The following is a 27372-nucleotide window of genomic DNA, read 5'->3' on the forward strand; positions in this document are numbered from 1 at the left end:
TTATCAAATTCCATTGTATGAGAGAAAAATTCTACGAAAGTCCATGGGCAACTTTTCAGATATAAACAGCCTTTGCGCAGTCAAAATGTCAAGGATCGTTTGAATATAAGAACGTATCATATTCTTGCCAATTTGTCTAAATAAGGGAATAAGGCTGACTCAGTTGGAAGGTTGTGTTTATAGAGTGTAGGTGTAAATGTTACATTTAAGCCGTGATTTAGTAACAACATGTTGAATCATACTTCACGCATAAACGTCTTTATTTGTGTTCGCGAAGGAATCCATACTGAGCACTTCGAGGTGGAATGACAAACAATTCTCTTAAATTCCCTGAACGAAACTTCCTGTCAATAACAGCATCTGAATTCGATAAACGAATATGCAATATCATGAAGTTTTATTTTTGACGGTAAGCCATTGCTTGATGTATGTTTTTATGAAAGCGTGAATATTACATTTCCAGGTCAATAAACATGTTTCAGTGACGCCGGCTCATAGCTGCTGCCTGTAGCGACCTTCTCATCTTTTCTTTTTACAAGTTTTAAGCGCAAGAAACTTTCTGTCACTGAGGTTCAATAAACGTGTAAAGTTCCTCGAGCTTTACTAACGACGGGGTTACCTTTGATCAGTGATCATCGTTATGAACTTACTTCAAGTGCTACACTTCGACATTCGCTGACCTTTTTTGTGGTATATTATTTTTGATATCGTTTACGAGTTTTCTCCCAATTTTATATCATTTCAGATAATTTCCGCCAATTCAAGATGGCGGAGGAATGGTATCAGATTTTGACCGTAGTATCGTCGTTTCTCGCTAGTTCCCGCCCGCAGACGACCACGGAAAATGGCCTACAAGGTATTGCTCAACGAAAGCTTTCTAGACGAAGCCGCGGTCAACGTTCATAAAACTGCTAGAAATATAAACGTGATAACAGAAATCGTCGATAGATATTCCGAATACTCAGTCGCTATCAAGGACTCGGAGAATATGGATATCCCGCGACCACAAGGCGGTGAACCCGGTGAGATACCCACCGCGCCACCGAAATTCGACAACGTGTCGCTTGTGAAAACTGTCGTTCTCACAATTATGTTCATTCTATCTCTAATCGGTAACTTAGTCACCGTTTATAAAATGACGAGACATCGACAAAGATCGTCAACAATGAACACGTTGATTTTACAATTAGCTATAGCCGATTTGATCGTAACATTATTCTGCATAGCTACAGAGGCTGTCTGGCAAGCGACGATTCAGTGGTTTGCCGGAAATGTGATGTGCAAATTGATCAAGTTTCTAGAAGTATTCGGCTTGTATTTGTCGACATATATCCTAGTAATCATCAGTCTAGACCGGTGTTGCGCTATCTTAGACCCGATGAGTAGGAACCGAGCTCCACGACGCATTAGAATCATGATCATCATTGCTTGGGTGCTCAGCGTCCTGTTCAGTAGTCCACAGGTAGGTAACCAACCCCCAATCCTTCCTAATTTGTTTTGCAGATTCATTAATAACAGCAAATGTAACTGGGTGTTTGTAGGTCAATTGCACGATTTGTTCAACTTTATCCGGCTTGGAAGCAAGCCTTACCTTGAATTCATAAAATTTCACAACCGTCAAATTCACCTTTGCTGATGTTTCAGCTTTGATTAAAGAACACGAAGCGTCAGCAGATGGTAAATTTGTCGGTTGTGATTTTATAACTTTACGAATTCATCGCATCAACCGAATGAACATATTCAAGGAAGCCTGGACTTATTCAAATGTTACAAGAAGCTGATAGAAAACGCATGATCGTTGCAGAATCATTTCATATACCGGAATCATCTTTTAATAATGCATTATCTATGCAATAGTGATAAAAACTGCAACCTTTTTTAATGTAATATTCTTTTTGACGCTGACTGCTTATAACTCTATGTTTAACAACGTGGCAATAGAAGACAAAGTTCTCGTTGATTGTGTAAGCCGGAACCTCTGGTAACTGACTTCCATTTCTTCTTACCGCTTAACCGTTAGATGTATTGCGACATCAAAGAACTGTATACAGCGGAGTTTAGCTCCAATTATGCTTCCCTCGGGAGTGGCGAATAGTATATAGATTTATTCACTTTCCATGAGATAGTTGGTCACTATCGAAGAAGAGCATGCTGTATGTTGAACCTTTCAAAAATTTTTCCTGAAATTAACGCGAAACTAACTAAGTTGATATGAGATGAAGGTCTGTAGTTTTGAAAGGTTTCAGCTTCGATAACACGATGAAAGACGATCTACATTTCGTGTCAACGTTCTTTCAAAATGAACAGATAATGAAGTGGCCTTTAATCTATAGCTTACATCAGATGGTGTTGAAAATCTACAGGAAAAGGTCAAAGATTCTTCGATCAATGTAAAATATAATTAGTGGAAAGAATTTAATTTGCAAGACACGTCATTCATGGTTCTAGTATAAGAATCGTTTATTATGTACTCTCAGCTGCGGTTATGTCGTCAAATCAAACATATGTCACCAAAGAACCATCTCCGCTATTGCCCAGATACGTGTTCGTCTGATCAACCGAGTGCAATGTCGTGTCGATGGAAAAACTGTATCGGGTGAAGTTTACATTGCCATACCATTGAAAGTAGTTTGACATGAGCTACGCCCGTTTTTTATTTACCTGGCGTTCGTCAACTACAACTCAAAAGAACCTGCGCCTGTTTACTGAAGACAAATCCAACGCCGTATGAAGCAATATACAGAAAGAAAGAAATCCTTGGAAAAATCGGGAATCTCGGAAAGGAAATGAGGATCGGCCTTGTATGAGGAAAAAGCAATTAACAGTGTACGAAGGGGATGAAAAACCAGTTCGGCGAGGTTAATTAAAAATGGCTTATCGCTTAACAGATCTAACATAAACAAGTTTATGAACGTACCTATCACCTGCCTGTGTATCAGCAGACAAGTTGCACTAGAGGAGACATTCACGGAGGGGAACAATAATAGTCTTTTATTGTCATCCTTTTCCGTGGCGACACTCAGTTGCGCGACACTGACTTTTACAGGCGTTTCCTTCCCAGAAAATGCCAGACGATCATAGGTTCCTGTGAAAGCCGCGCGCGAGATACTTCTCACATCTAGTCAGCGGAAGCATCTTTTCAAAGAGAAATACTTGATTATCCAAAGCGCCCTGCGCAAAACGGAAACTTTTTATGAAAGATGTTGAGTGGCGCATTGCTCCGACATCAAAGACTAGATTGAAAGAGGGAATGGGGGATGATTATCTATCATTTCTAGGTGTTTTAAACATCTGGATTACGCTCAGTAGTTCAGTATAATCCAACGCGCAATTTCGAGTTAGAAAACCGTGCGACGAAACCGATGATGTTGAATAATAGATGAACGCCTGATAATGAAAATCGGAATTTTCACTGAATTGATGTGAGGCAAATATTTAATCAAACATGCAGATTCACATTACAAGATTTAATGAGGCAACGAGAATTTGATTGATATTTGGATGCATCGCCTAATTTTCAATGCGTATTATTTTCACTTCAGCATCCGTCTCGACTTTTTGCAAGGTATTTTTTTCACCCAGTCCTGGAAGTGGTTGTATCCATCTCCGTCGCTCGACGACCATAGTGCACAAACCACCCAGACACGAGCATTCAAATTTACTTTTGCCAAACTGGTCGGCTTTTTAGCCGTGTTAAATCTGCGATATCTCGGCTAGTAAACAACCGATTTTGATGAATGGGGATAATCTAATCTGACCTCATGACATTTTGCATTTGTTCATAATATCATCGTGGCGATGAAAAATTAGTGATCACTGCAGTAACGTCAGACAATAAGATTCTTGGTTGAAGGTGTTTCATGTTTGAATCGCGAGGCAAATTGCGGCTGAAGTTTACCTCCAAATAATATGACACGCATCTTTATAGATATGTAATTGAATACGTATATAGATATGTTACAGAAGTAATAATTTTAATGAAGGCAGCAAAATGCTTGTAATAACGGGTCACCTTAGCGCGCACCGCTACAATCAAATACACGCTCAAATTCATCCAAAAGAGAAATGAAAAATGAAATCAAAGAAAAAATTCTATATGTTATAATGGTGAAATCCAGAAATTGTGTTATTTTTAGTTTTATATTTAGAAAAAAGTTTATGTTTATAAAGAAGCAAAATATTGCTGTAACGAATCCGTGACCAACGAGTCCGATTGCTACTGTGCATCATTATCGGATCAAAAAGAACTCAAAACTCTTCTTGCAGCGGCTTTCGAGTGGTGCATAGCTAGAGGCTTTTAACCGCGAGGGAAATCATACAAAACACTCAGTCGCCTAATAATTACCCTTTACTTCGTCGTCAGCATGTAAAACACCGACAATCAAGCCCTTGAAATCACTACGGGCCAATTTACGAATTTATACGTGATGTTAACAAGCGAAAACAACCCTATAAAACTTTTTTCTAACATCTACTTTACTCTACCACTAACCGTTTGAATAAGTCCATATGACCCGAACGAAAAGTCAATAACTCCCGAATGGAACGATAAGGTAAAACAGTGAATAAAAATCAGCACCTGACTGGGTGACTGGCTCATGAGAGGCATCAATCAGTGTAATGTGAATTTGGATAATGATTTAATTATGGATTGACTTCGTAAAGTTGCAATATCTCTTTGACTTATCAGTTTCATTTGGCATCTGAAGAAATTTGTCAGCTACAAATTATAGATTAAAGCGGGTGTATCATTGTTAGTATTTAGAGTCCGAGGTTCGATGACGTTTTTAAATCTTGAAATATGGTATTCTTCTCTTATTTGATTTGATTGCGGAATCTGAAATCGAAGTACAGATGTAATTGAATGATCGGTCGAATTTACGGAGGTTTTTTTTTCCAAAATCTAAGTACTCCATTGGAAATTTCAGTCCCGGTTCGTGTTGTAAACAATCTTCAATCAAGCCTGAACCTGCAAACGACTGATTGGGGTTGAAGTTGTATGCATCAACAAAAGTAGGTTTGCTCAACAAACACGTTACACCCGTGAAATGACCAAACGTTATTTATGTGTCATTTGAAATCATAGAACGTTCGTGTGTAGAGGTGAATTATTGAATTATTACTGATGTGATTACGGTGGCCCAGGAGTGTGTGTCGGCCCATTACCGTTTCACCTCTAGGGCAGTTTCTGCATTACACGATGCCCTTGACAAATTGATAATGCAGATATTTTTAACATCAAAGACCAGAAAGTTGCAAGTAATTTTTGTCGTGTCTGATTGCGTTAATGGTTGACTTTCTTTCATCTTTGTGTAGTTGGAAACAACCTACTGCCAAATCCGAGAAACCGACTACTCTGTAGACACTTCATGAATTAAACTCTCAATTGATCATTTTTCTCATATTATCTCTCATTCTGCTAAACTTCACTTTATCTTAACGCTCATGCAGTCTGATATGACACCTGCCTATGTTTAGAGTTATAATTGATTGTGATTTTGCGTATCAAATAAATGCGACGGTCTAAAGTTCCAAGGCTTTAGTAATATGAGCTATTTTTCATTTGATTTCATACCCGATCTAATCAGAATCACCAAACTAATTTCTGAAATGAGACATGCAGTTCGTGCTGTAGGGCTACACACAACTGCTTCGAAACAAAAACGGGTTGATACGCTGAAGGCCAACTACAAAAGGATTTGATTATTCAGAATCATATGCGCTTAAGAGGTTGTTATTTTAGCTTTAAATCCGAAATTAATAATCTTCAAATGCAATCTATGACGGGCAATGAACAAGTCGCGTTGGATCTGTAGAATGATTCATTTTTACAAGGCGATTATCTGTGAACACACTGTTATTAGAATTGATTCATGTCTTTCACAGCAGCAGCCGATATTACATCATCAAGGCTGTACCGTACTGAACGGATATAGACACACGACTTGAAGCGGATTTTGATTAAACTTCAGAAAGTTATTTCATACCCGAGGGATATCGATAATTAAAACTGTGCTGCGTGTTTCGTCGCATGCCATTCCATAATCAGGAATTTAGAATTCGAGCATCGCTGAATCTTTCTTTTGATTTTTTGATTTGTTTTCGTTGTCTTTCGGTCGGAATGATGACCTTGAAAATTTGCATGCGTTTTTTTTTTCCTAATATTTTTCCACATTCAAATGATTCAGTTGCCCGTCCATAGCCTACGACCCCCGGCAGTAAATTCATTTTCATTCGCGAAATCTCAATATTGGTTCTACAGGACGCCTTTAGGAGAAAAACAGTATTTCAAATTGCAACCGATGAGGAATGAAAATGACATTGATTTGATACAACGACCTTTGATGCAGTTGTCTGTGTATAGTTTCGTGACAGCCATTGATTGCTGCGACAAAAACACTTCTATTTCATTTATTGGTGCCATGTTTTATTACAATTAAAGTTGGAGTAAGTACCAATAGAATTTTGCTGCACGTTGTTGAGTATTTGTGGGAAAGGGTTTTTAAAATGTTTGATCTTTTTATCTAAAAAGGGAATTTTTTTACCGGGCACCAAAAAGCTGTTAGTTAAAACGGTATCAACAGTCACCCAGAAATAAAAAGTCTAAGCGAAGCTTCCTCGGATATTTCTAAATATTGGATTCGAAAAAAAAACTGAACGAGATAAAAAGTGATATTTTTCTCTCGTGATATGATAAAATGAATCTATGATAGAATGTTCGAATAAGGGTCCAATTTGTGATCAAGAGTGCATCACTGACGAGATGACCCGATCTCGGGTCGTCTGATAATAGAAAAAATTTATTCATTATCTATGGATAATTGGATGATTCTGTCAATTATCCCTGGATAATGAATACATTGTGTGTATCAAAGTCAGTCCGAGTTTTAGCACTGCAGGAATATAAGATCCAGTGGTGTGATCTTTATGATCACTAAACCTAAGGCACCTTTCCCGGGGATTACCTGTTTATGTACGTTTTCATACAGACATTCTTCATCTACTAGCTCAATATATATTTCTTTTACCTTGATAAATGCCATCGAACGCCCCAAACGGCTTAGGCAGAATTATCTGCATCAATTGACAATGTAACCTTTCTCGCGATTGAGCCGGTAGTTGGCGAAGCCATTTTTCTTACATGTTGCGATGTGATCGAGCGTCACACCCAAATACTGTAAACGGATTTTCTCCGCAAGAAAAACGTGAATTTGACATCGGCATCGATTCCTGAACACAAGATGTGATTTGTTAATTTTCCCGATGAAGCGTGATTTTTTTCTCATATTATTTATGTAAAAATCATCGACAAATCTATCGTTAATTTGCTGCCAGTACCAGGTGCTTTTCTTTCGGCACGAATTGATAACCGTCACGTCCTTAATAACTCTCACAAATCAAACTTGTTCTTCCTAATGTAAACAGAAACTGAAAGAAAGACAATATTTGCCGTTGATTCTGTAAACCGTGAACTGTACACAGTTCGGCGACTCGCTGCTCGCTTTACTTCCGCTCTAACACCCATCATATTCCGTAGGGAAACAAATCAGTATTTTCGATAAAATCACTATAATACTTACATCAAATCAGTATCAGTACACGCTATCATTTTACAATGCGCGTTTAAAAGTCGTGAATATGAAGTTTTCGTTTTTATTTTATTGTAGATGGTGATTTTCAGCGTACATCGCGGACCGTGGAAAGACGAATTCTATCAGTGTATGGTCATACCTCATATCTCCTACTCGCACGAGTGGCAGGCGAAGGCCTATACCCTTGCCACACTGATGTTGATGTTTATCGTTCCGCTGCTGATCATGATTATAGCTTATGCCTTGATTTTTATCACTATTGCCAGAAAGTCGAAGGATATCGGTAAGGTTTCGATCTATCTTGTAGAGTTTGTCATTCGCCAAAACATAGATCTTCAATGCATATTTTTGCCTTGGAGGAGCGCCGCGTTTGAACCTTTGTTTGACGATGGAATTACTGCGCTATACAAATTAACATTATTATCACCATTATTATTATCTGATCGCCAATCTAAAACATTTCATATACGATTACCTTCTGAATATGAAATCTGACAGAGTTTCTTGGTCAAGGGTTCTTCTCTGGTCTCTCCCCCATTGGGAAAAAGAAACATCGAACCCGCTTATAATGCCCGGCGTGGCGCTTAGCGGGTTGAGGGTGTTAAAATTTAAAAAAAATGAAAAAAATATATAAAATCTGAACAGATAACGTTTTTCGCTGATTAAGATTCATAGCCCTCCATAAATCTGTGAGGTTACGTTTGCCAACTTGTTGACAAAAGAAATTGCCAGATACGCCGGTTGGTCTGATTACGCAACATTGATCGTAATCATTACGGCAGTAAATTGTTTTAGACGTGAGTCTTGTCGCTATAGTTGGACAGGAAAAGTGATGCATTTCACTCGCGCAGACCTTTAATAAACAACGCTAACCGTGCGCTCAATGATTGAGGCATCGCGGCTATCGCGCCGTGAAGCCGGATTGACGCGTAAAGTGCTTGTATCAAACAGAATCTTAGCAGCAATTTTAACGAATGCATTGACGAAGCCAGTTATAGAAGCCGACAGACGACAAGGCATTTCACAGTCTTCTCATTTAATCAGTTATATATTTCTGTCACAAATGTCTGAATGAATTAGGATGATACAAATTCTATATCGGTGATATGTAGCATTATTGATGATAATAATCCACGTGGATTTGCGACCTTCGTATATTTTCGATGAAGAAATTAAATAAAAGAAAACCGCAATTTTGTCGAATGTCGACTTCATCCAACAAATCCTGGGGCCAGTTTCATAGTCAAGTCTTGCACTTAAAGACCTACATATATGATAAGCCAATCAAACAAGATACCATCGAGTATTAGGATTTAAGATGGCTGTAAGTCACAACTTTGGAAGACAAACGTTTGATAAATCTTTAAGATAAAGTTTTTAAAAACAAGCGTAAAACCGGGCTGAGCAGGTAAACTATTTTGGAAAACTTTACGGTGACGTCAGATTAGTCCTTTTATGAACACATTCGACATTTTCATGTTGTGGAATAGTTGTTTTTGATTTGTTAATGCCTGTATCGGCTGTATTGCTTAAGCGTCACGTATATCACATTAATGACGTACACCAATAAAAAATGTCGCTCATTTGGGAATTAAAGGTCATTAACTATAGCTCCAATGGGTTGGGTCGGGGAGCATATTGGCTGACAACCATCGTGCTCAGAATCAATATGTGAAACTAGGAGAAAAAGGTAATAAATTACGTAAGCCGTGTACGATTATCTCGGGCAATACGCGGAAAACACTGGCAGAGTTTTAGATATGATTTATATTTGTTGCAATGAAATATCCGAAAAAGGATGATCGTATTCAACTTACTGAACGAATCTATTTTTTCAGAGTCTGAGAGCAGAAGTACGGAGGATATGTTACGAGGCCGTGTGCGAAGTCATCTTCTACGTCGAGCTAAATCTAAATCGCTGAAGATGACCGCAGTGATCGTGGCCGCGTTTATTATCTGTTGGACTCCGTATTTTGTCACTTATTTGTGCTTCACGTTTTCGCCGGATATCGCCAATGAACTCGGTGATACGGTATTTCTGTGGATATTCGTATCTGGAATGAGTAACAGTGCCATTAATCCCTTAATCTACGGTGCCTTCCACGTGTGCAGGAAACGGAAACGAAGGTCAGTGGTGATCCGCTCTCCAGATTATCAAATGAAAATCTATATGCAAATTAGCTTGGACCTCCTTAGCCCCCCAGACTGAACGCAAGGGGGTGAAAGGTACTTCCGACTTTTCTGTTTATTTTTGGTTTGAGTTGCGATCTAACCTTTAGTAACGACGGTATCAGGTTTAAACTGATCATTATATTTCGTTTTATATTCTGCCAACAATTTCGCCATACACAAAATTGAATCATGGACGTTTGAATCACTAACATTCAAACGAACGATTTCACGTTGAACAATTTATTGTAGAGATTTGACGAACGAGTTTGATCCCGTTTTGAAACCTGATTCCGTCGGTAAAAGAGCTGATATGAAGCTTGCATATCGATCGGTTAAAAGCTACTGACAAAAATGTTTGATTGTAAACATTACTTTCTGAGGAGTAGTTTTTAAGATAGAAGAACTGTGATTCCTGCGCAATATTCTGTTTTTAAGGTGTTAGCTATAAATGCCACCGATGTGAGACAAGATCTATGTTGATCTGATGATTTTGGTATAATCGCCTCTCATCGAGAACTAACATTCTAGAAAACAATGCTCAGCAACTTTTTTTCTATCCTAGCGCATGGCTTTTATTGTTCTTCAACCCTTTATTTTTATTTCTGGGCTTACATCACTTTAAGTGTCATTGCCGTTAATGCTGATATTCCATTTAACTGTGTTAAACTTCGGTTTTATGAATACATGTATGCCATTATATGTTATGTTATGCGTGTTGCAATTTTACCAAAAAAACTGATTTTGTTTTCATTGCTTGTTTCATAGTGTTAGCAACGAGAATAATGTTGAACTAAGTTAAGTTGTTTTCTGCTATTTCGTAATCGTCATCGTCTGTAAAATCGTCACCAGCACCACCTGTCGGTATTGTGTTCGTTTTTATCGTGTTCACCATCGCTTTTCATCCCTGTACCGATTTCGAGGACAGGTATCTAGGCTATTGGATCCCGAATCGTTTACTCCTGGAGATCCCGATGTAAACCATCCGAAAACTGACATTCTGTTACCGCCCGTTTGTAATCATTTTTTACTGATGACCTCCTCAGGATTCTTCCATTTTCTACGAGTATGAATATTGGCATTAATTTATATTTACATTATTAACGAACGGTGTGTCACTTGAATAACACAATAAACATTGCTGAAAAGTAGAACTTTATGTTCGATAAAGTAAACGGGGAAACGATGAAATACGATTTCGTTTTTATTATTTCCCATTCGTATCATTGAAAAACCTTCCAAATCAAATACTACCGCAAAAAGCTGACACTGTAAGTGTTAATGGCGGAGTTGTTTGATTACTATCAGATAGTGGATACATTTAACGAGCCTTCAATGGAAACTTCAAATTGATTTATTTGAGACCCGGAACAGCAGTGCTTATCTGGTGTGATTTCATTCCAAAATCTCAAGAAAATAAACCTCAATTTATCGAGATTTTGTAATTCATTCCCTTTTCGTTCGTTGTTGGATTTGGTTCAATGTTTGTTTTTGGCGTCTATTTGTTTGTATGTGTCTGCTATTATTGTGTGGTTTTTGCATGCCGTGTTTGTGACCACAGAGAAATATCATTCACACAAAAACTAAACGAAAACAAATCAACTGCTTCAAATCAATTCAAGGAAGCGAATAAACACCCATTATTCTAGCCAAGCCATAATTCTAATTTTCAGACAGTACACGGCGGATGGTTACATTCATGGCAAACAGCAGTCTTTGGGCAAAAGTTCCGGCGCCACAAAAAATGCGCTGATGCCGAACAAATCTCTCAATAAGAAAGACAGCCTGACTAACAGCACATTTGTCTACATGGACAACGACGGCAAAGAACATTCCCCGATGCGAGAACGCGAGCGTGAACGCGAACCAACTCAGCAGACGACCACACCCAGACGACAGCTACTTGTCACGTACATAATAACACAAGACGTCTAATATATACGATGTATAGATGTATATAGTCCCCGGCGGAAATTATTAACTTTCTCTCCGTTTTTAATAATGGTTCTTGGCGTTTGCGTTATCGAGATCCCGGAATAAAACGTACGTATCCGATTGCGCATTTGTTGACAACTGCATCGGACAAAGTCTTAAAGCCCCCTTTTTGATAGAAATAAAAAGGATGGTATGTGCTATGTGCATTAAGTGATAGAATGAGAGTTTTTAACTCAGGTTTAGTGCACTCATTACGTCGAGCTACGTATGACTGTGGATTCTACCACGATTATATATGTACACCCGCTGACTGGTATCAGAGCACTTAGACGACTGAACTGGTTACATCAACTATATACAGGACTACACTAAGTAGAGTTAGTAGAATAAAAATGCCAATCGTTGCCTGTGTTCTTGCCGCGCCATCTATATTTATATTCTGCCATTAGTATTTTAATCGACGTTAAACGACGCCAACGTCTCCTCAAGACTCATAGCTCGATGAGACCGAAGTGACTGAATTCTCTGCTCTTTATTCTGAAAAACAGATGCACCGGACACGATTCGTGTATCGACAGTGATTCAACTGTTTTTGTTATATATTTCTATAAAACGATCATTTCATTTTACTGTTGTGGGCGGTAGAAAACGTGATAATTATCAAGTACCGAGATTGGATCGGACTTAAATCGAGTTTGTATTTCGAAACGCATCTGCGATCAATCATCGGAAATGTATTAGATATATAGATATAAGTATAAGCGTATTCATCAATATTGTGTGTGTTTGCGTGCGTGTGATCTGTCTTGTGGGCCGCAGAATTTTACGAACCTCGGTTCTGTGGTGGAGCATGGTATCCGATGTCAGTCATCTTCGTCGCTGGAAACTAATCTATCAGGTAGCTACCCCGCCTAGTTATCGAGATCGCTAGATTGCAAGTTAATATACGCCTTGAAAATAGATAATATATACACACTGCTTGGTATTATCGACAATGAATGATATTATATAAATAATAAGATATCAAGGGTCAATAAAGTTATTTTGAATTTGAATATATCGATAATTGAATTGAATTGACCCAACTGGCCCAAATATCGATGACGTAGTGCACATTCATTCACACAATATTCTAATTTTTGTAAAGATTTCATACAAATTCATTAAATAAATAAGGTAGTTATCAAATTTGATAATTAATAAAATAAGCGCCAATTTTCGCAATTGTTATTGATATTTTGAAACGCCGATGTTGATGACGTAGTGCACATGTAGTAGTACCCCTTGAATAAGCCATACACTAGTAGTTGTCACTGTATCGAAACTGTTTTGTAAAGGTGTTTACCGCGTCCAAAATAATCGCTACAGTCCCTCATTAACAGGAAACGACGGGTTTGTCTTTTTTGATTATTTTTCCTACCGGTAACCGTGATTAAGAAAATATACGAGTATTTATGTTGTATGTCTGTTAACGCAGTAACTGACTGTCTGGTTATATTGCCTTATCAGCATTGTTAAAACTGTTACGGAAAAATTTCAAATATGACTATTACGTATCTATATTTTGTGTAGCCTGTATATAGATTAAATACATTTAACTCTGTCTCAAAATTCTATTTTAATCCGGTGCGAGGTTGTTCGTCATCAAAAATAATGACTAGAATTGTCTATGAATTTTTGATTCCATGTAAGAAATAAAAGTCTTTCATGAATAAAATATCGATTTTAACCGCTGAGGCTAAAATGGATCTGACCTTATCAGTTCGTTTGAGCTTATATTTAGAACTTTCATGGTAGAAATTGGATAGGGGCCACATTTTACTTTTCAACATTTTTTCATTTTCACATTGATTAGAAAATCAAAATACGAATCATCAGTTTAGTTAATATATATTACCCAACCAGACTTGAACTTCATTTAACGAGCGTTTTTTGTTTTTTATTTTCATAATATCTTCACTGCTCTATTATCATAAATGAAATTATACGAGGAATGATATTGTTAACTGTTGACATATCTATTTTGTGAAATAAAGAAAAGTGTGTTTTATAAAAAGAAAAGATTTTAGTTGTCGTATCGGTCAATGCTTATATCCCGACGTGTGGGCGACGCTGTACATGCCGAGAATGCATTCATACAGGGAATCACATACATCATTGTTAATGTTCGCACCGAACGATCTGTTTTGACAGCACTATATTGAACGATGTTAAAAAAAGAGCGTGGTGATGTGTCCGATTTTTTTGTGCACAGCCCCGAACGAATTGCATTTATTAATCTCCGTTAGCTCCGAACGACTCGCATGCCAGAATTTAGAACCACCCTCTTACCGGTTGACAGCTCTGTAGTACAACGACTGTACAACACAAGCACGATTCGCAGGTACAGGGAAAAATTATCCACGCATAAGACGTTGCAAACAAGGTTTTTCATTTCAGTTCACTGTCATTACGATACCTCCAAAAATGCCTTTGGTAAATGTGTCAGGCTGGGATTTTCGAAAATACTTGTTGCCTGGCGAACTTCGGTTATCGCAGTTAGACGACGAATGAAGTGAAATTGCGTGTCAGTAAATCGGAACAGTGGTCCCAAAATAGTCGACTACGGAAGATCTACGTAGAGCCTAGATTTATGGAAAAGATTTTCTAAAACAACTTATCTAAAACGACTCGCACGAACACAAACTGCGGTTGACAATAAAACGTTTTATTTATCTAGATTTCCATGTTGAGCCTGCTTACATAGTGAAGTCTAAGGTCAACAAAAGAACTGAGTACATGTGGAACTTTCAACTTCATTATCCTCAACTACCCAAAATAAAGATACAAAATATGTTTAGTATAACTATGCATGAGCTCTAGTATTGAGGCTCGTTTCATTAAACGATTTTTGTTAAAGTGTAAATTCACGAGACAACGTAGTTTGAAATTACGAAGCATATGATAAATTTATTCAAATAAACACTTACCAAAACCGCACCACCATTTTAGTTTACCAGGTTTACCCGATTTAGCAGGCACATTTGTCTTGTCTACAATATACATATTCATAGTAAAGTGTTTTTTTCTATTTCTTTTCATAATCATTTATAGTTCGTAATGCGTGTGGCAAAATGCATTATCCAAATGGAATCCAATAAATCGTATAAACGAATGAAATCAGTTTAGCGTTTGCTATTTGCTGACTTTCAGGTTAAGAAAGACGTCAAAGTTTTCTATTCATTTCTTATTTTCCAATGTTTTGTGATATTTCTTTACGTTTTGAGAAATCAGAAAATGATTTTGTTTTTGTCTGAGTTAGTCGAAAGTCCGAGGACAGGTTTACTGTTATATTTCTTTCCATGGCCCAGACGTCGTACGGTTTCTTACCTGGTTTTTTACCGTTCACTGGCGTCATTGAACAGACGACAAGACACAGCGACACCAATAAAACAAAGTGTAAGCTTTTCATCTGAAATCATGAAATTGCGTGTAGGAACTGATAAATATTCTCATGCAAATAGTTTCGAGGAAATTAAACGACATTTGAAAATTGTCTACAAATAATGTACGTACCTTCGAAATTGAGAGTTTCCTTACACAGTGAGGATCAATGAGGGCTGTCATTGAATGAAGTCAAACTTGTAAAAGCACCCGCTTAAATTCATTAGTAAAACGATTAATTAGTTAAGATTCAACAGCTGTTTATCTGCTGATAACAACATAAGAAACACAAACCATCATTAGTTGTCATTAATAATGAAAATAGTTGCACGACTTTGATAGCTATTAATCAGAATTATCATAATCAATGGCGTCGGATTCAATCGAAAATATGCTTTCGACGACATTTTTCGTGATTTTTTTTCATCGATCGATTAATCGTTTTTAACCGATATCTGAGCTAAAACTGATTAACAAAGATGATTGGTTGTAAACTAAACTATACACCCGATACAATAATAAGATCGTTTTTCATTCGTTCGTCATCTCGCAATGTCAAATCAAACAAGTCGCCTACTCACATTCCACTATAGCTACACATCAGCGCTAGTTCAGTTTATTTTCCCAAAACGACCATGGAATGATGTGACGCCGTTTATGTTTTTTCTACCGATCGTGTTTCTATTTGGTTTCGTAGGTAACACGATGAGTTTTTGTGTCATGCTTACTTCTACAATGCGCCGACGTAGTTTCAGTGTATATTTACTAGTCTGTTCGGTATACGACACCGTTAAACTAACTGTTTATCTGTTTAGTTGGATAAATCTCATATCATTTCAAGTAAACGCCGAGCTCGTGTTCACCCTAGATTCGCGAACTTTGTGCGTTATCCTCGAATTCTACCACGATCTGGGAGTGTTAGCAAGTACGTGGACGATCGTCGCTTTGACCCTTGAGAGGCTTATCATCGTCGTATTTCCCTTAAAAGCGCCTATTTTTGGTAACAGGCGAGCTGCAAAGTTAGCCAGTTTCGCAATTTTTGTGGGTAGTTTTTTTACGGCTACAGGCAGCAGTTTGATCGTCAACTATAACCCGCGAAACGGCTGTTTTATCTCTGAATTTACGAGAAACATCGACTACGCCCATGCGGCCATCGTTTACTTCATTTTACCAATTCTTATCATCGTAATCTGCAATCTAGCAATAGTTATATCGCTTCGTAAAAGTGTAGACATCGGCACAGGCGGAAATAAAGATATGAACACGATTCGTGTTACGAAAGTGATGATTATTGTCAGTATGTTGTTAGTATTGACGCTATTTCCCTGGGCGGTCACGATTACGTTGTTCGTGTTTTGGTCGTCGTTAAGAATTGATTTTTCACTCGCAGATGATATCGGCTCAATAATCGGCTCGGTGAATTATGCTATAAATTTTTATGTTTATTTGTCTGGAAATGAAATTCGTCAAGCTACACTCGATCTTCTGCGCTGTCACAGTAAAACTATCTGAAACGATTTCAATTAATTCGTGTTTAAATGTTGTCCGTATAGACCTCGAATCGAACCGGGTCGATGAGAAAGTTTTTTATTGTGTTCTGACTGACTTTTTTTATCGATGGAATCAACTCAATATTGATCACCATCTTCGATACATGAATCGATAAAACCAATACGAAATATTGATAAATTGATGATAGATTTTTAATGAAACAAAAATGAAATTTCTCGAATACTCGGCGAACGCTCATCCCCGTAATTTGAGGAATCGTCTCTGAAATAAAATCTTTGTCAAATGATTCTACATCCTACATACGACGCGTCCTTGAATTTAACGACGAAGGCGTCTACCTTCTCCATCCCATCGTTGTTGATGGTCCTGACTTCAGCGATTGTCGACAACCTCGTTGAAACATCAAAACAACATCCACATTTGATTATTTAACATATCTGTATTTATAAATATAAATATGTATTTACATATGAATATATCTCCACTTTATAATGCATAAAATACATCTTTTCAAGAGGCCACAATTTTCGTTTAATCTACATTACTCCATCTTCACCCGACAAGGGATTCGAACCCATTACGCTAAAGCCGTTCCCCGAACCCCTTGACCTCTCGAGTCGTTGGAGTCGTTACCAGAATCCGGTCGCAAATCGATATATGATGTCATGTGCAACAGCGCCAGTAATGAAATCACGCTTCGTGAGGCCAGGGAGCTGGTGGAAGCGAGTTCGGGAGTGATATCGGACCCCTGGCAAGCAAGGATGACATTTCTCAGACAGAGAGCAAACAACTGTATGACAAATTCCCTATCAAATAGACCTTTCATCTACAGTCTCAAGAAATACTTCCCCAGCGGACAAACTCTAAACTCTCAATCCATATTCTAAGATCAAAATATCATTTTGAAAAATCTCTCACAATTATACCGGTGATATTGAGGGTGAAATTGTTGGTATAGAGCTGTTACAATAGGGAAACCCTTTTACTGGTTCTGGTAATGTGCCGTTATTTGTTAACGGAATACACCTTTCAATTTGGAATATGAACCGGGTATAAATTGATAGACCGAGGCATAATAGAATCAATAACATGGTCAAACAGCGTTTGAATAAAAGTGGCCTCAAATTCGGTTTATCTTCAACTGGTTTGATTTGCTCTTCAATTTGTTCTTCCTCCACGATCAGACTTCGTTGACTGCCGTGATAGCGCGACGGAAATGACATCTTTCTTCGTCTGCGGCGACGTTTCTTTCGCTGTGGTACGTTCGTCGGGACCAAACCTTAAAACACAAGATCAAATTGGAAATTCAACGCACAAATAACCCTGAATAAACATGATCGAATAAGAAAACTTCTCATCTAAACAAGAAACATAAGCCGTGATCACACGCGTGATCACACCGGGATGACAATTGGGTCCGAGTCTGTTTAAACCGGGCAAAAATTTGGCCCGACCAAAGACGTCAGACAAGGCCGGAGCCAGATTTAGTATCGAGTCAGTGATTTGAACGCGCTCTCTGATTAGCATGAGCTAAATTTGACTCGGGCCTGATTCGCGCCAATTTGATTCTGGCCAAATCGTGTCGGTGAGATAGCGGCTATACTGTTATCCCGCTGATATTGCCTATACTCAAACGACCGAAACGAAGGAAATGGAAAATATTCATTTGTGGAATAAAATCATGATGAAAGTATCAATGCAATTCTATACTGACTGGTTGTTTCATCGGCGCTTGTATAATCAGTAAAAGAAGTGTAATCGGTTTCGGACATCTCCACGTGTTTATGAGTTTCTACCAATGGAGGAGGCGGTGGTGTCTCATCTGGATCATTCAACCCAGCGTTAATCATCGCCTGAAATATAAGAGACAAATATCTCATTAGGAATGAGAATCGTGTAAGAAAAAAATACAGTCGGATATACACGATACACAGAATTTGACAAAGGGTTTAATGCTTAACAGTCAGAAAACACTATTCATACAAGGTTAATATTGAGCACACTTACCTTTGAAACTTGCTCGTCCCAATTGGTTCTGAACAGCAAAATAGTAAAACACAAAGCTTCAAATGCAATACCGACAAAAAGTCCCCACCATATACCTGCAAATAAAACAAATATATATATAATATATAAATAAAAAATTGAAGACGATCAACGCTCGAGATCGACAAAGACGCAGCAATGGACGCGATTTCAGTAGCGATTTCAGATTTTCAATGCATACCGAACGACCCCCCCCCTTCTGATAAGTTCCATCTGCCATTCACGACGAACGCTCGTTTCACTGACATAAAAACGTTGGATATTTGACTAATGGAAAAATTAGTTGAAAATGTGCCCTTACGTTATCAACAGTACCCTTTTTCTTTGACTTTAACCTATACCCGCAACTGGTAAGGCACGTGCATGAAACTCGCGTGACTTTCGAGTTCAATTCAACCATTATATCGCACAACCTTAATTCCCTAGAATTATAGGTTGATATCATAAATACCTTCTGCTGTTCTCGTTATGAACAACAGCGTGATTCCGATCGGTAAGGCAATCACAACATACGCGAAACTGATGATAAACGCACCGATGCCTTGTCTAGCACACCCTCGTAAAACTCCAGCCACTACACCCTGCGAATACAACGAAAACGTATCGTAAATATAAATCAGGCCTTACTGGGGTGGACTGATGTTTTTACGAGGTTTCGAAAATGTGGGCGTTAGACTTACTGCAACCGAATCAAAAATTGTAAAACCAGCAAGAATCGGTAATATACCGGCCGCTGTCTCTATCACTTCGCTTAAACATAGATAAATACATGTATATCATAATGATGAGGCTGAGATCATGATATGGATGGAAGTATATTTTACTCAATTATTTGTCTACCTTTCATTCGTGAATACTGCTGGTAAGTAATGGCGCAGTGTAACCAACAAAACGCTCATTGTTAATGCAGTGAATACTGAAATGATATCACAATAAATAAAAGCATGACCACATCGTAACATCGTAACATATATCACATATCTGACGAGATTTTTGTCAAGGATATTCGGGCTTTTATACATTGATGTTATTGAACAACTTACAAACCAATGTGGTGCAAGTAATACTAGTTCTTTTCGCTGATAAGCCATTACCACTTCCGAGGAACTGTCCTGTACGTATATTAGCCGCGATTGAAAACCCAAGTGGGATCTGTGGATTATAGTATTGTAATAATTTGTTACAAACATAATATGTCAACAAAAGAATTGAGTTTAAAATTGGGTTGAGTCATAGTTGAGATTATGCTAGAAAAGATTCGAGTGAACTTCTTACCATATAGGCCAGACCCTCTATTTGAAAGACAATAGTCTGCGCGTCAAGTTCAATGACACCAACTAATCCTAAAAGATAAGATATAAGACATTTTTCATACCTCTACAGGGCCATATTTACACAAACTTTAGTGAAAGTGTCCTTGATTATCAGCACCTTATCAAAGATTTTACTGACAAGCATTTTGTAATTGCGCTCCCCATTAAATTATATTTTAGATTAAATCAATACCCGTCTATTTCGTACTACATTCATAAAAGGTAACGCACACGGCCAGACAGTAACATGACAACAAGCACGGCTCCAGGGGCCGGATTCCATATTCCAAGGCTTTGACTTAAGACCTGTCTAAGACCATCTAAGTTATATCTGCGAGCAATTATCTGAACAGATAATTGCTCGTAGGTTTTATATAGCCACAACTTGAGACAAATTTTAAAGATTAAAGACCACTTTTCGACCTGTCTCGAGAGTGGAGCAGGAACCAGGTAACGCCTGGTGCCTTGTCATTAATAGCCGAACGGACACGAGATCATTTACGCGTTCGCACGTGTGTCCAATAGCTATAATGACTGCAATTCACGACCAATTCCCACAATTCGGTTTCAGTTCAGATTTATAACTTCGAACTGATTTAAGTTCTCGCCTCCAAGTAAACATTGATTGTTTACACCAATATGACAGCTTAAAGTCCATATTCACTATTTGGTTACTTATACAGCCATGACCTCCATTTCAACGTGAATTCATACAGACTGTGTCCAGAGTTATAAAATAGATGTTATAGAACATGGCGGCGATTTCGAGGTACGAATTAACCGCCCTCGAGAATACTTAGCCACGAACACACGAGCGTTTTTTCCCGGGCCTAGTAACAATGAATGATTAATTTCAGGTAAAAAATTCGTCCAGCATCTTGCTTTGAAATATTTTGTAAATCCTTTTACACTTCTTCTTACAGTAAATTTATAAACTTATATAGTCTAACTGATTGTTCTAACTGAGCAATTTATACTCACTCCGTATTCTTACCTGTCAAAATTGTCCCTATCTCGAAACTGCCCCATTCTACAAAAATCATCAACATACCAGGCACGGCAAGAGAACAAAATGACCCCCAGTCATACAAAGCTTCCACGGTGAAACCTGAAATGCAGCACAGTTATTCAAACATTCGGAAAAGTATTTTCAGGTTTGATTTGAGCTCAAAATCCGCCTTTTAGAATATTGCGTTAATTCTCACCATTCCACGATTCCTTAAACGTTTTTGATCGTAGCATATAAACTGAAGTTACGGCCACCATTGCCATGTAGCCAATTGACTGTGACATCGCTGAACCCCTGAAACATTCATATTTACCCTACAGCATGGTTTTTTTAAAGTTTTTAGCGAAAATGAGATAAGCAATTTATACTCACTCCGTATTCAGGTCTAGTACTATAACAAGAATAGCGTTCGCGATGGCGTTCACAGCAGCTCCGATAGCGCCGAACATAATGGGCGGGAAAATAACATTCTGAAACAGATAAGCTTTTCTTTATCAGCGACAGATTTTTTTCGTTTCTAATATCGTAACCAATCCTATCTATAACGTATACCGGACACAGTCCAGACATTGTTTTCCGCTTTCTTGATCGACACTTCATTATTCGATCATTAGATGCGGAATATGGCGTTAATTCATAAACGCTCCTTCAATTAACGATACTATTCATGTAAACACATCTTACCTGATTATAAAGAAATTTGCATTGTGCTTGATATATATAGTTAAACTGAAAAAGAAAATTACGGTAAATGGTTCTTACTTTATTACAAAATAATTTATAATTGCATGACTCATGCAAAACTCATAGTTTTAACTTACGAACAATCCCGGCATGAAATATAGTATATAGTCTCCCGCAACACTACAAAAGAAAAATTAATTACAACAGCTTTGCTTATTATGATCTAGATAAAATGGATGAAAAAAGTCTTTGCCTTTTTCTCCATATTTAATCATGTTAATGGAACACGGCGGGACGACCTGGAGGAGATTTTAGATATCACGTTTAACGGGACTCGTGATGCTTCGCCAACGCACCGACAAGAATGTATATACAAAAATCGGATTGGAAATCCGTATTCTTGCTGTATGAAGGAAACCGGGTGAAGTTGATTCCCCTTGTTGACTATACCGATAGCCGCGATCACATGGGGGCGACTTGGCCCGGTCAAATTGTCACGGCATCAGGCCCGAGTCAAATTTGGCCCTGATTAGAGAACGCTTTCACACGTAAACAACTCACTCGATACTAAACAATGCTTGAACAAAACGAAGTCACTTTGAGAACATGTAGCAATTCATACGCAATGATTTGACCTGTGCTAAAATTTGGCTCGGGCCTGGTACAACGTTTTTGGTCGGTCCAAACAGGTATGGGCCCATCTTGCACCCGTGTAAACACTTGTTCCGGGCCCAAAATGCTCGCGTGATCGTGGCTAATGACGTCACGGTCCAGGATTGATAATCGCGGGCTGAACTAAAGTGAAGCTAACCATGAATCGTGTTTAAACACTTACATCGAAACGATCCGATCCTGACCAATCAGTACAAGCAGTGGTGTTATATTCAAATGAAGCATATAGCAGGGTATCAGAAATAGTAACATCACCATTATACCTAGAAACATATTCTTAAAGGTTATCATAAACTTTTGCAAATACTTAGTTAAAAGATTTTTAAATCAGGGCCTACATGAAATTAGTCTGTATTGCCATAAATATGAAAATGGTCTGTAAAAGTTGTAATGGAGCAATTGATTTGCCTTACCTCTTTGTAGGTAAACACCTATACGCATTTTGTTATTGCCTCCATATGTCTGCAACATGTAAAACCCACACACAGTTATATTAGCAAAGATGCGATCAAACAACTATAACAATTACAACAACAGTTATCAGAAAGGTAATATTTACACGTGTATTTAGTTTACCTGTGATATCAAAGTGTCAAGAGCTGTTCCTAAGCCTAGTGCTATAGCTATGCCAAAAACATTAACCACCTGTGGAAGATAAGATATAGCATTTTTTGTTATATATCTGAGAAACAAATATTATGGCTGTACTAGGCAGAGACATGTATAACGGAATACATGGGAGATATCCAACGATAACTTATCAAAAGATGTAAAGTTTTTCAGTAAAAGAGTAATATATTTTGAGCGACGTTTCGGCTGCTAAGGCTATTCGCTTTCATCGGGCGTGTACATACACAAGGAACGAACAAAGGGTGATAAAAAAAACGTTTTAAGGAGAAAACGGATTGAAGTTATTTAAAACAAAGACCCGGAAAAAATAGTTAAGCAGAGACAAAAACGGCAAATTGAATTATTGTGGGATTTCATGGATACTGCGTATCACATCGACGTGTGTATAACTAAACTTACTGTATTAGCTAAAGCGGCACCTCCGAGTCGTTGTTTTCCTAGGCGACCACAGAAAATAAGGCTTATAGGTCCCATTACGAAATTAGCTAACGAAGTTAAAACCTAAATCATGAAAATACATGTATATTCAATAGGTTCGGCATACCGAGATTGGCATAGTGTAAACAACATAGACAAATAAATACCATAGGCCAGGCGATTTTTAGGATTTCAATAACTTCAATACGTAACCACTCTGGGACACGTCTACAGCAGGTACAGGGAGGGGGTTTATAAGAAACCTCTTCATCATCTGAAAGAAAAATTCGCAACCGAATGATGACATTATCAAGAAGAAGTCCCACAATGTATATAAGATTCATATGTTACATAAGTTTTTTTTAACGAATCGGTTGATTCTATTGAATGTCATATGCCTAATTTCACTAAACATAAGTAATACCTTCAGATATCTCTGCCACAGTGCCATAAGTTCCGTGATTGGATTCTGGCATTGATTTGCCAATTAGTGAACTCCGTTCCTCTGACATTGTTCGTCGTCTACTATCAACTGTCCTATCGGAATAAGTTTATTTAGGACGTATAACGCGACGCCGACGGCTAGCTGAGCTGCTTACGAATTAGCTGAACTGGTTTCTTACTAATCTTTCATAAAGCTATAGCAGTGTGCAATGTAAGTACAAGTACACGTGTTCGCGCAGGCCCCTAAACCTGAACTTAATTGGTTCGTTGTTCTGTAGGGCATTATGAAGGCCCATTGAGTACCGGTATTACAGTCATAGACATCATGTGACTTTGTTGCGCGTTTTTATTGTTCATGCTGTTCTCATAAATAGCTCTGGATATTTTACATGTATTTGCATCAGAAGAGATAATGGCATATTTTCAAATCATTTTCACTCAGTAATAATTAAGTTTTCTAGTCAAAATATATATTTGCTCTTTTTACTCATTTCTCTCAATAGTTTTCCTTCTTACTTTTTTCAGGAAACGATTTTGGAAAATATCAGATTCATAAACAACGAGCTGGCGGGCATTCCCTTTCGAACGATTGCGCGTGGAATGGCCCAGAAATGTTTTTTCTGTTATTCTATTTCTCGATGTTGACTCGTGATTGAATGATAATTGATTTACTTGTGATTGAAATGTGCCCGTAATTTAACTATTTAATAGATCCGGTAATTTTTTCTAGTCTCTTCGAATCTCGTTTTTGAGGATAGGGTTGCGGACACTATTCCGAAGTCTTTTGGCTTAAGATAAACACCTAGTCTAGTACCTAGCCGTCGTTCTACAAACAACCGGTTGTAGGAAACTGGTAACAACGACTGGTATTCAGACTAATAAAGACACCATAAAATGCCAAGTGTTTTGCATAGACATCGGTAAATGTCACTGCACATGGTCTTCTCAGACTTGTGAGCTAATCGAATATAAGACGTAAGAATGCCATCCCATCATTTGAATTGTCGCCGCGCCTCTTCACGCTAATCTCAGACACAATCCTGACATCTAAGTCGAGAAACATGAATCAATAAACGCCTTCGGACCAAATGAATCTAAGGCATTTGTCCAGTTTCGCGAGTTTAATAGCAACAGGTCATAATGTTTTCTGTTGTTAAGCTGTTTGTGGCAGGACGTCACCGGAAGCAACAAAACGAATGATATATATGAAGATTAGACATCAGATGCCGGAAGATAAATGTATAATTGCTTTGTTCATTTATTTTATCCTTCGCGTAGGAAAAATAATTATGAAGGCCGAATTAACGTGGCATAATTAACACTCTCCAGAAATTATCGCTCTAACTATGGTTTGCTTAGTAGGTATAGTACTAAACTAAAGGGGTTCGCTTCTAGCTAGATCGCGCCATTTTCTAGCTCTTTTTCCTTGGCGAGTTAGTAAAAATATTCCGCCACGGTCAAGTACTTCTATGTTTAGTCTAGGTGCGTAGCTACATACCTTAGTTATAATTACACTAAGGCCTTATAATAAGCGTAATAGGGAGAGGCGCTCCCACTTCCTCAATACGTACACTTTTAATCGCTTATACAATTATTGGCTAATCAAACTCGGAAGCCAATCTACGAATACGTTACCATTATCCATCAGGGCCAGAGATTAGATTTCCGGTGGTATCATTCGCCGATAAAACGTCTTCTATGAATAGACCAAGAAACATGACAGATAAAACCTGTTTCAAAATATCACCACAACAATCTTTTAATTCAACTTCTCATATAACATTCTCACTCAACATATTCAACTACCAACAATTACCGCCAAAATTTACAAAGTATTCAAATCAGACACATTAACATGATCATCAATTATCAATTCATATCTTAATTAATACAATACGATTTATTATAGGATTACGCATTTAGCAGTAGCTGAATTATTGTATATATTTGTATCACTTAGTCGGCGATTGTCACTACTGTGTTGTCTTTTGATATTTGAAAGACTATACGAACATTTCACTGATCCTGACCGAGATTTCCACGATGAGCTTTTCTTACAAATGTCACTTTTTACTTCGATATGCAGGGCTTCGGTTAATAACTCGAGAAATAAACTCTGAATGTTGATATTGTACATGGCGCAACTTTCCATATAAACGCAGTTTAGTCTTTCAGAAGCCATTTGACTTGCCTTGTCGAAATCAACCTGCCTATAACAGTTTAAATCCGTCTTGTTCCCGACGAGCACTAGCGGCACGCTATCTCTACCTACAAAATACGACATCATTTAATGATTAAAACAAAATATAATATAGTATAGTAAAAGTCTTTTCTGATTGAAATGTTGTATCACTCTATGTATTACGTGGCCATTTACTGATTGGTAAAGACATTTTTTGTCGTAAATTTCATCTTATTTGGAGATTGTCTGCGGCAGTCATGTGAATGATGTTTGACTTTTAACGTTCTTGGAAATAGGATATGTTTTCTTTTTTGCTTGTAGGTTTGCTCACAAATTCAAATGATCAAAACACCCACGTATCTCGTGTAACAACTACACGTGAGTTGGGGGATGAAATGTCCTCAAGCGAACTAAACAGAACATCACGTCAAAGATATAGATCAGGAAGTTTTTTTTTACGCGAGATTGATTCATCGCGTTACTATTCAATCGCAGACAATCGGTCAAGAACTTGCAAGAAAATTATGAATTTTAATAGCAATAATTTTCTATTTTTTTTTAAATAATAGTAATAATTTTCCGTATGAAATGTGAGACGCACCTTTGAACTTAATGATGAGTTCTCCTAGTTTCAATGCTTCATCAAAAGATGCCTCGTTGTTGATGGCAAAGACCAGTATAAAAGCTTGCCCGGTACGTATGCATAGTTCTCTCATGGCCGGAAACTGATGCGAACCTGCCGTGTCCAGAATTTTCACAGTATGAAAGAATCCATCTAGAAAAAAGTGAAGAGTGTCATCAGATTTCAAGTTCCATTGAGTTTTTTACTTATCTACGGAAATTATTTTCTTCGAAGCTAGAAAATATTTTTCGATATGCCTTATTTTTGTGAACACGAACAAAAACAATATGAATCTTGAATTGCCTTACCTCCCAACTGTACGACATGGCGATAACAATCTTCTATAGTCGGATCATAATCGACTGGAAAAACTCCGCTGATAAATTGTGAAATCATAGAAGTTTTGCCGACACCTCCAGCTCCTAATAGTACGACAGAATAGTCTGGAATCATGATTTCACTGCGCTGCAAAACTGACGTTTTGTGATGTTCTTTTGTGTGTAACCGGTATTAAATAGCACATGCGACAACTCGGCTAAGCCAATCACCGCCTGTCGACTGTAGCGCACGTGAGAATATAACACAGTTTCCTGCTCCAGGCACATTTCATCAGTGTGTCCGTTGCATGTCTTTCATACTGAATTATATTCATCGCCATCGAATTCAATTCATTCGGGAAATAAGAACTAGAAAAACGAAAAAAGCGGGTGAATTTTTTTCTA

At 37.8% G+C, this 27372-nt stretch overlaps 3 protein-coding genes across 4 annotated transcripts; 1 reads left to right on the forward strand and 2 right to left on the reverse strand.

Moving 5' to 3' along the window:
• Positions 1-988: 988 nt before the first annotated feature.
• LOC141906337 (gonadotropin-releasing hormone receptor-like) lies at positions 989-11696 on the forward strand. The gene is made up of 4 exons (XM_074795584.1): positions 989-1462; positions 7668-7875; positions 9431-9719; positions 11435-11696. Exons 1-4 carry the CDS (start codon positions 989-991, stop codon positions 11694-11696), a joined length of 1233 nt encoding a protein of 410 aa, XP_074651685.1.
• A 5409-nt stretch (positions 11697-17105) lies between these two features.
• LOC141905612 (multidrug and toxin extrusion protein 2-like) lies at positions 17106-24023 on the reverse strand. 2 transcript variants are annotated; one of them, XM_074794560.1, is made up of 19 exons: positions 23827-24023; positions 23570-23676; positions 23385-23486; positions 22932-23000; positions 22769-22817; positions 22519-22618; positions 21821-21863; positions 21684-21728; positions 21372-21469; positions 21196-21293; positions 20985-21098; positions 19953-20020; positions 19721-19829; positions 19518-19593; positions 19358-19427; positions 19129-19258; positions 18639-18733; positions 18346-18484; positions 17106-17910 (listed from the first exon to the last, which is right to left on the reverse strand). In XM_074794560.1, the coding sequence occupies exons 1-19, from the start codon at positions 23912-23914 to the stop codon at positions 17552-17554; spliced, it is 1959 nt and encodes a 652-aa protein (XP_074650661.1). In that variant the 5' UTR covers positions 23915-24023; the 3' UTR covers positions 17106-17551. The 2 variants fall into 2 exon arrangements, with proteins under 2 accessions (XP_074650661.1, XP_074650662.1); XM_074794561.1 differs by lacking the exons at positions 23385-23486; positions 23570-23676 and having other exon boundaries at positions 23827-23969.
• A 1726-nt stretch (positions 24024-25749) lies between these two features.
• On the reverse strand, positions 25750-27103 carry LOC141906338 (ras-related protein Rap-1b-like). Its single transcript, XM_074795585.1, has 3 exons — positions 26959-27103; positions 26630-26803; positions 25750-26114 (listed from the first exon to the last, which is right to left on the reverse strand). The coding sequence occupies exons 1-3, from the start codon at positions 27101-27103 to the stop codon at positions 25750-25752; spliced, it is 684 nt and encodes a 227-aa protein (XP_074651686.1).
• Between the last annotated feature and the right edge of the window lie 269 nt (positions 27104-27372).

The sequence above is a fragment of the Tubulanus polymorphus genome, chromosome 5, assembly GCF_964204645.1.
Source record: "Tubulanus polymorphus chromosome 5, tnTubPoly1.2, whole genome shotgun sequence".
NCBI lineage: Eukaryota > Metazoa > Nemertea > Palaeonemertea > Tubulaniformes > Tubulanidae > Tubulanus > Tubulanus polymorphus.

Coding starts and splice junctions, on each gene's coding strand:
- LOC141906337 (XM_074795584.1), top strand. CDS start 989: ATGGATATCCCGCGACCACAAGGCGGTGAACCCGGTGAGATACCCACC. Junction 1,463..7,667: donor TCCTGTTCAGTAGTCCACAG/GTAGGTAACCAA, acceptor ATTTTATTGTAG/ATGGTGATTTTCAGCGTACA. Junction 7,876..9,430: donor CAGAAAGTCGAAGGATATCG/GTAAGGTTTCGA, acceptor CTATTTTTTCAG/AGTCTGAGAGCAGAAGTACG.
- LOC141905612 (XM_074794560.1), bottom strand. CDS start 23,914: ATGTCAGAGGAACGGAGTTCACTAATTGGCAAATCAATGCCAGAATCC. Junction 21,729..21,820: donor ATTTCATGCCGGGATTGTTC/GTAAGTTAAAAC, acceptor TTTCTTTTTCAG/TTTAACTATATATATCAAGC. Junction 19,830..19,952: donor TAGAGGGTCTGGCCTATATG/GTAAGAAGTTCA, acceptor TATAATCCACAG/ATCCCACTTGGGTTTTCAAT.
- LOC141906338 (XM_074795585.1), bottom strand. CDS start 27,103: ATGATTCCAGACTATTCTGTCGTACTATTAGGAGCTGGAGGTGTCGGC. Junction 26,804..26,958: donor CCATGTCGTACAGTTGGGAG/GTAAGGCAATTC, acceptor ACTTTTTTCTAG/ATGGATTCTTTCATACTGTG. Junction 26,115..26,629: donor ACTCATCATTAAGTTCAAAG/GTGCGTCTCACA, acceptor CGTATTTTGTAG/GTAGAGATAGCGTGCCGCTA.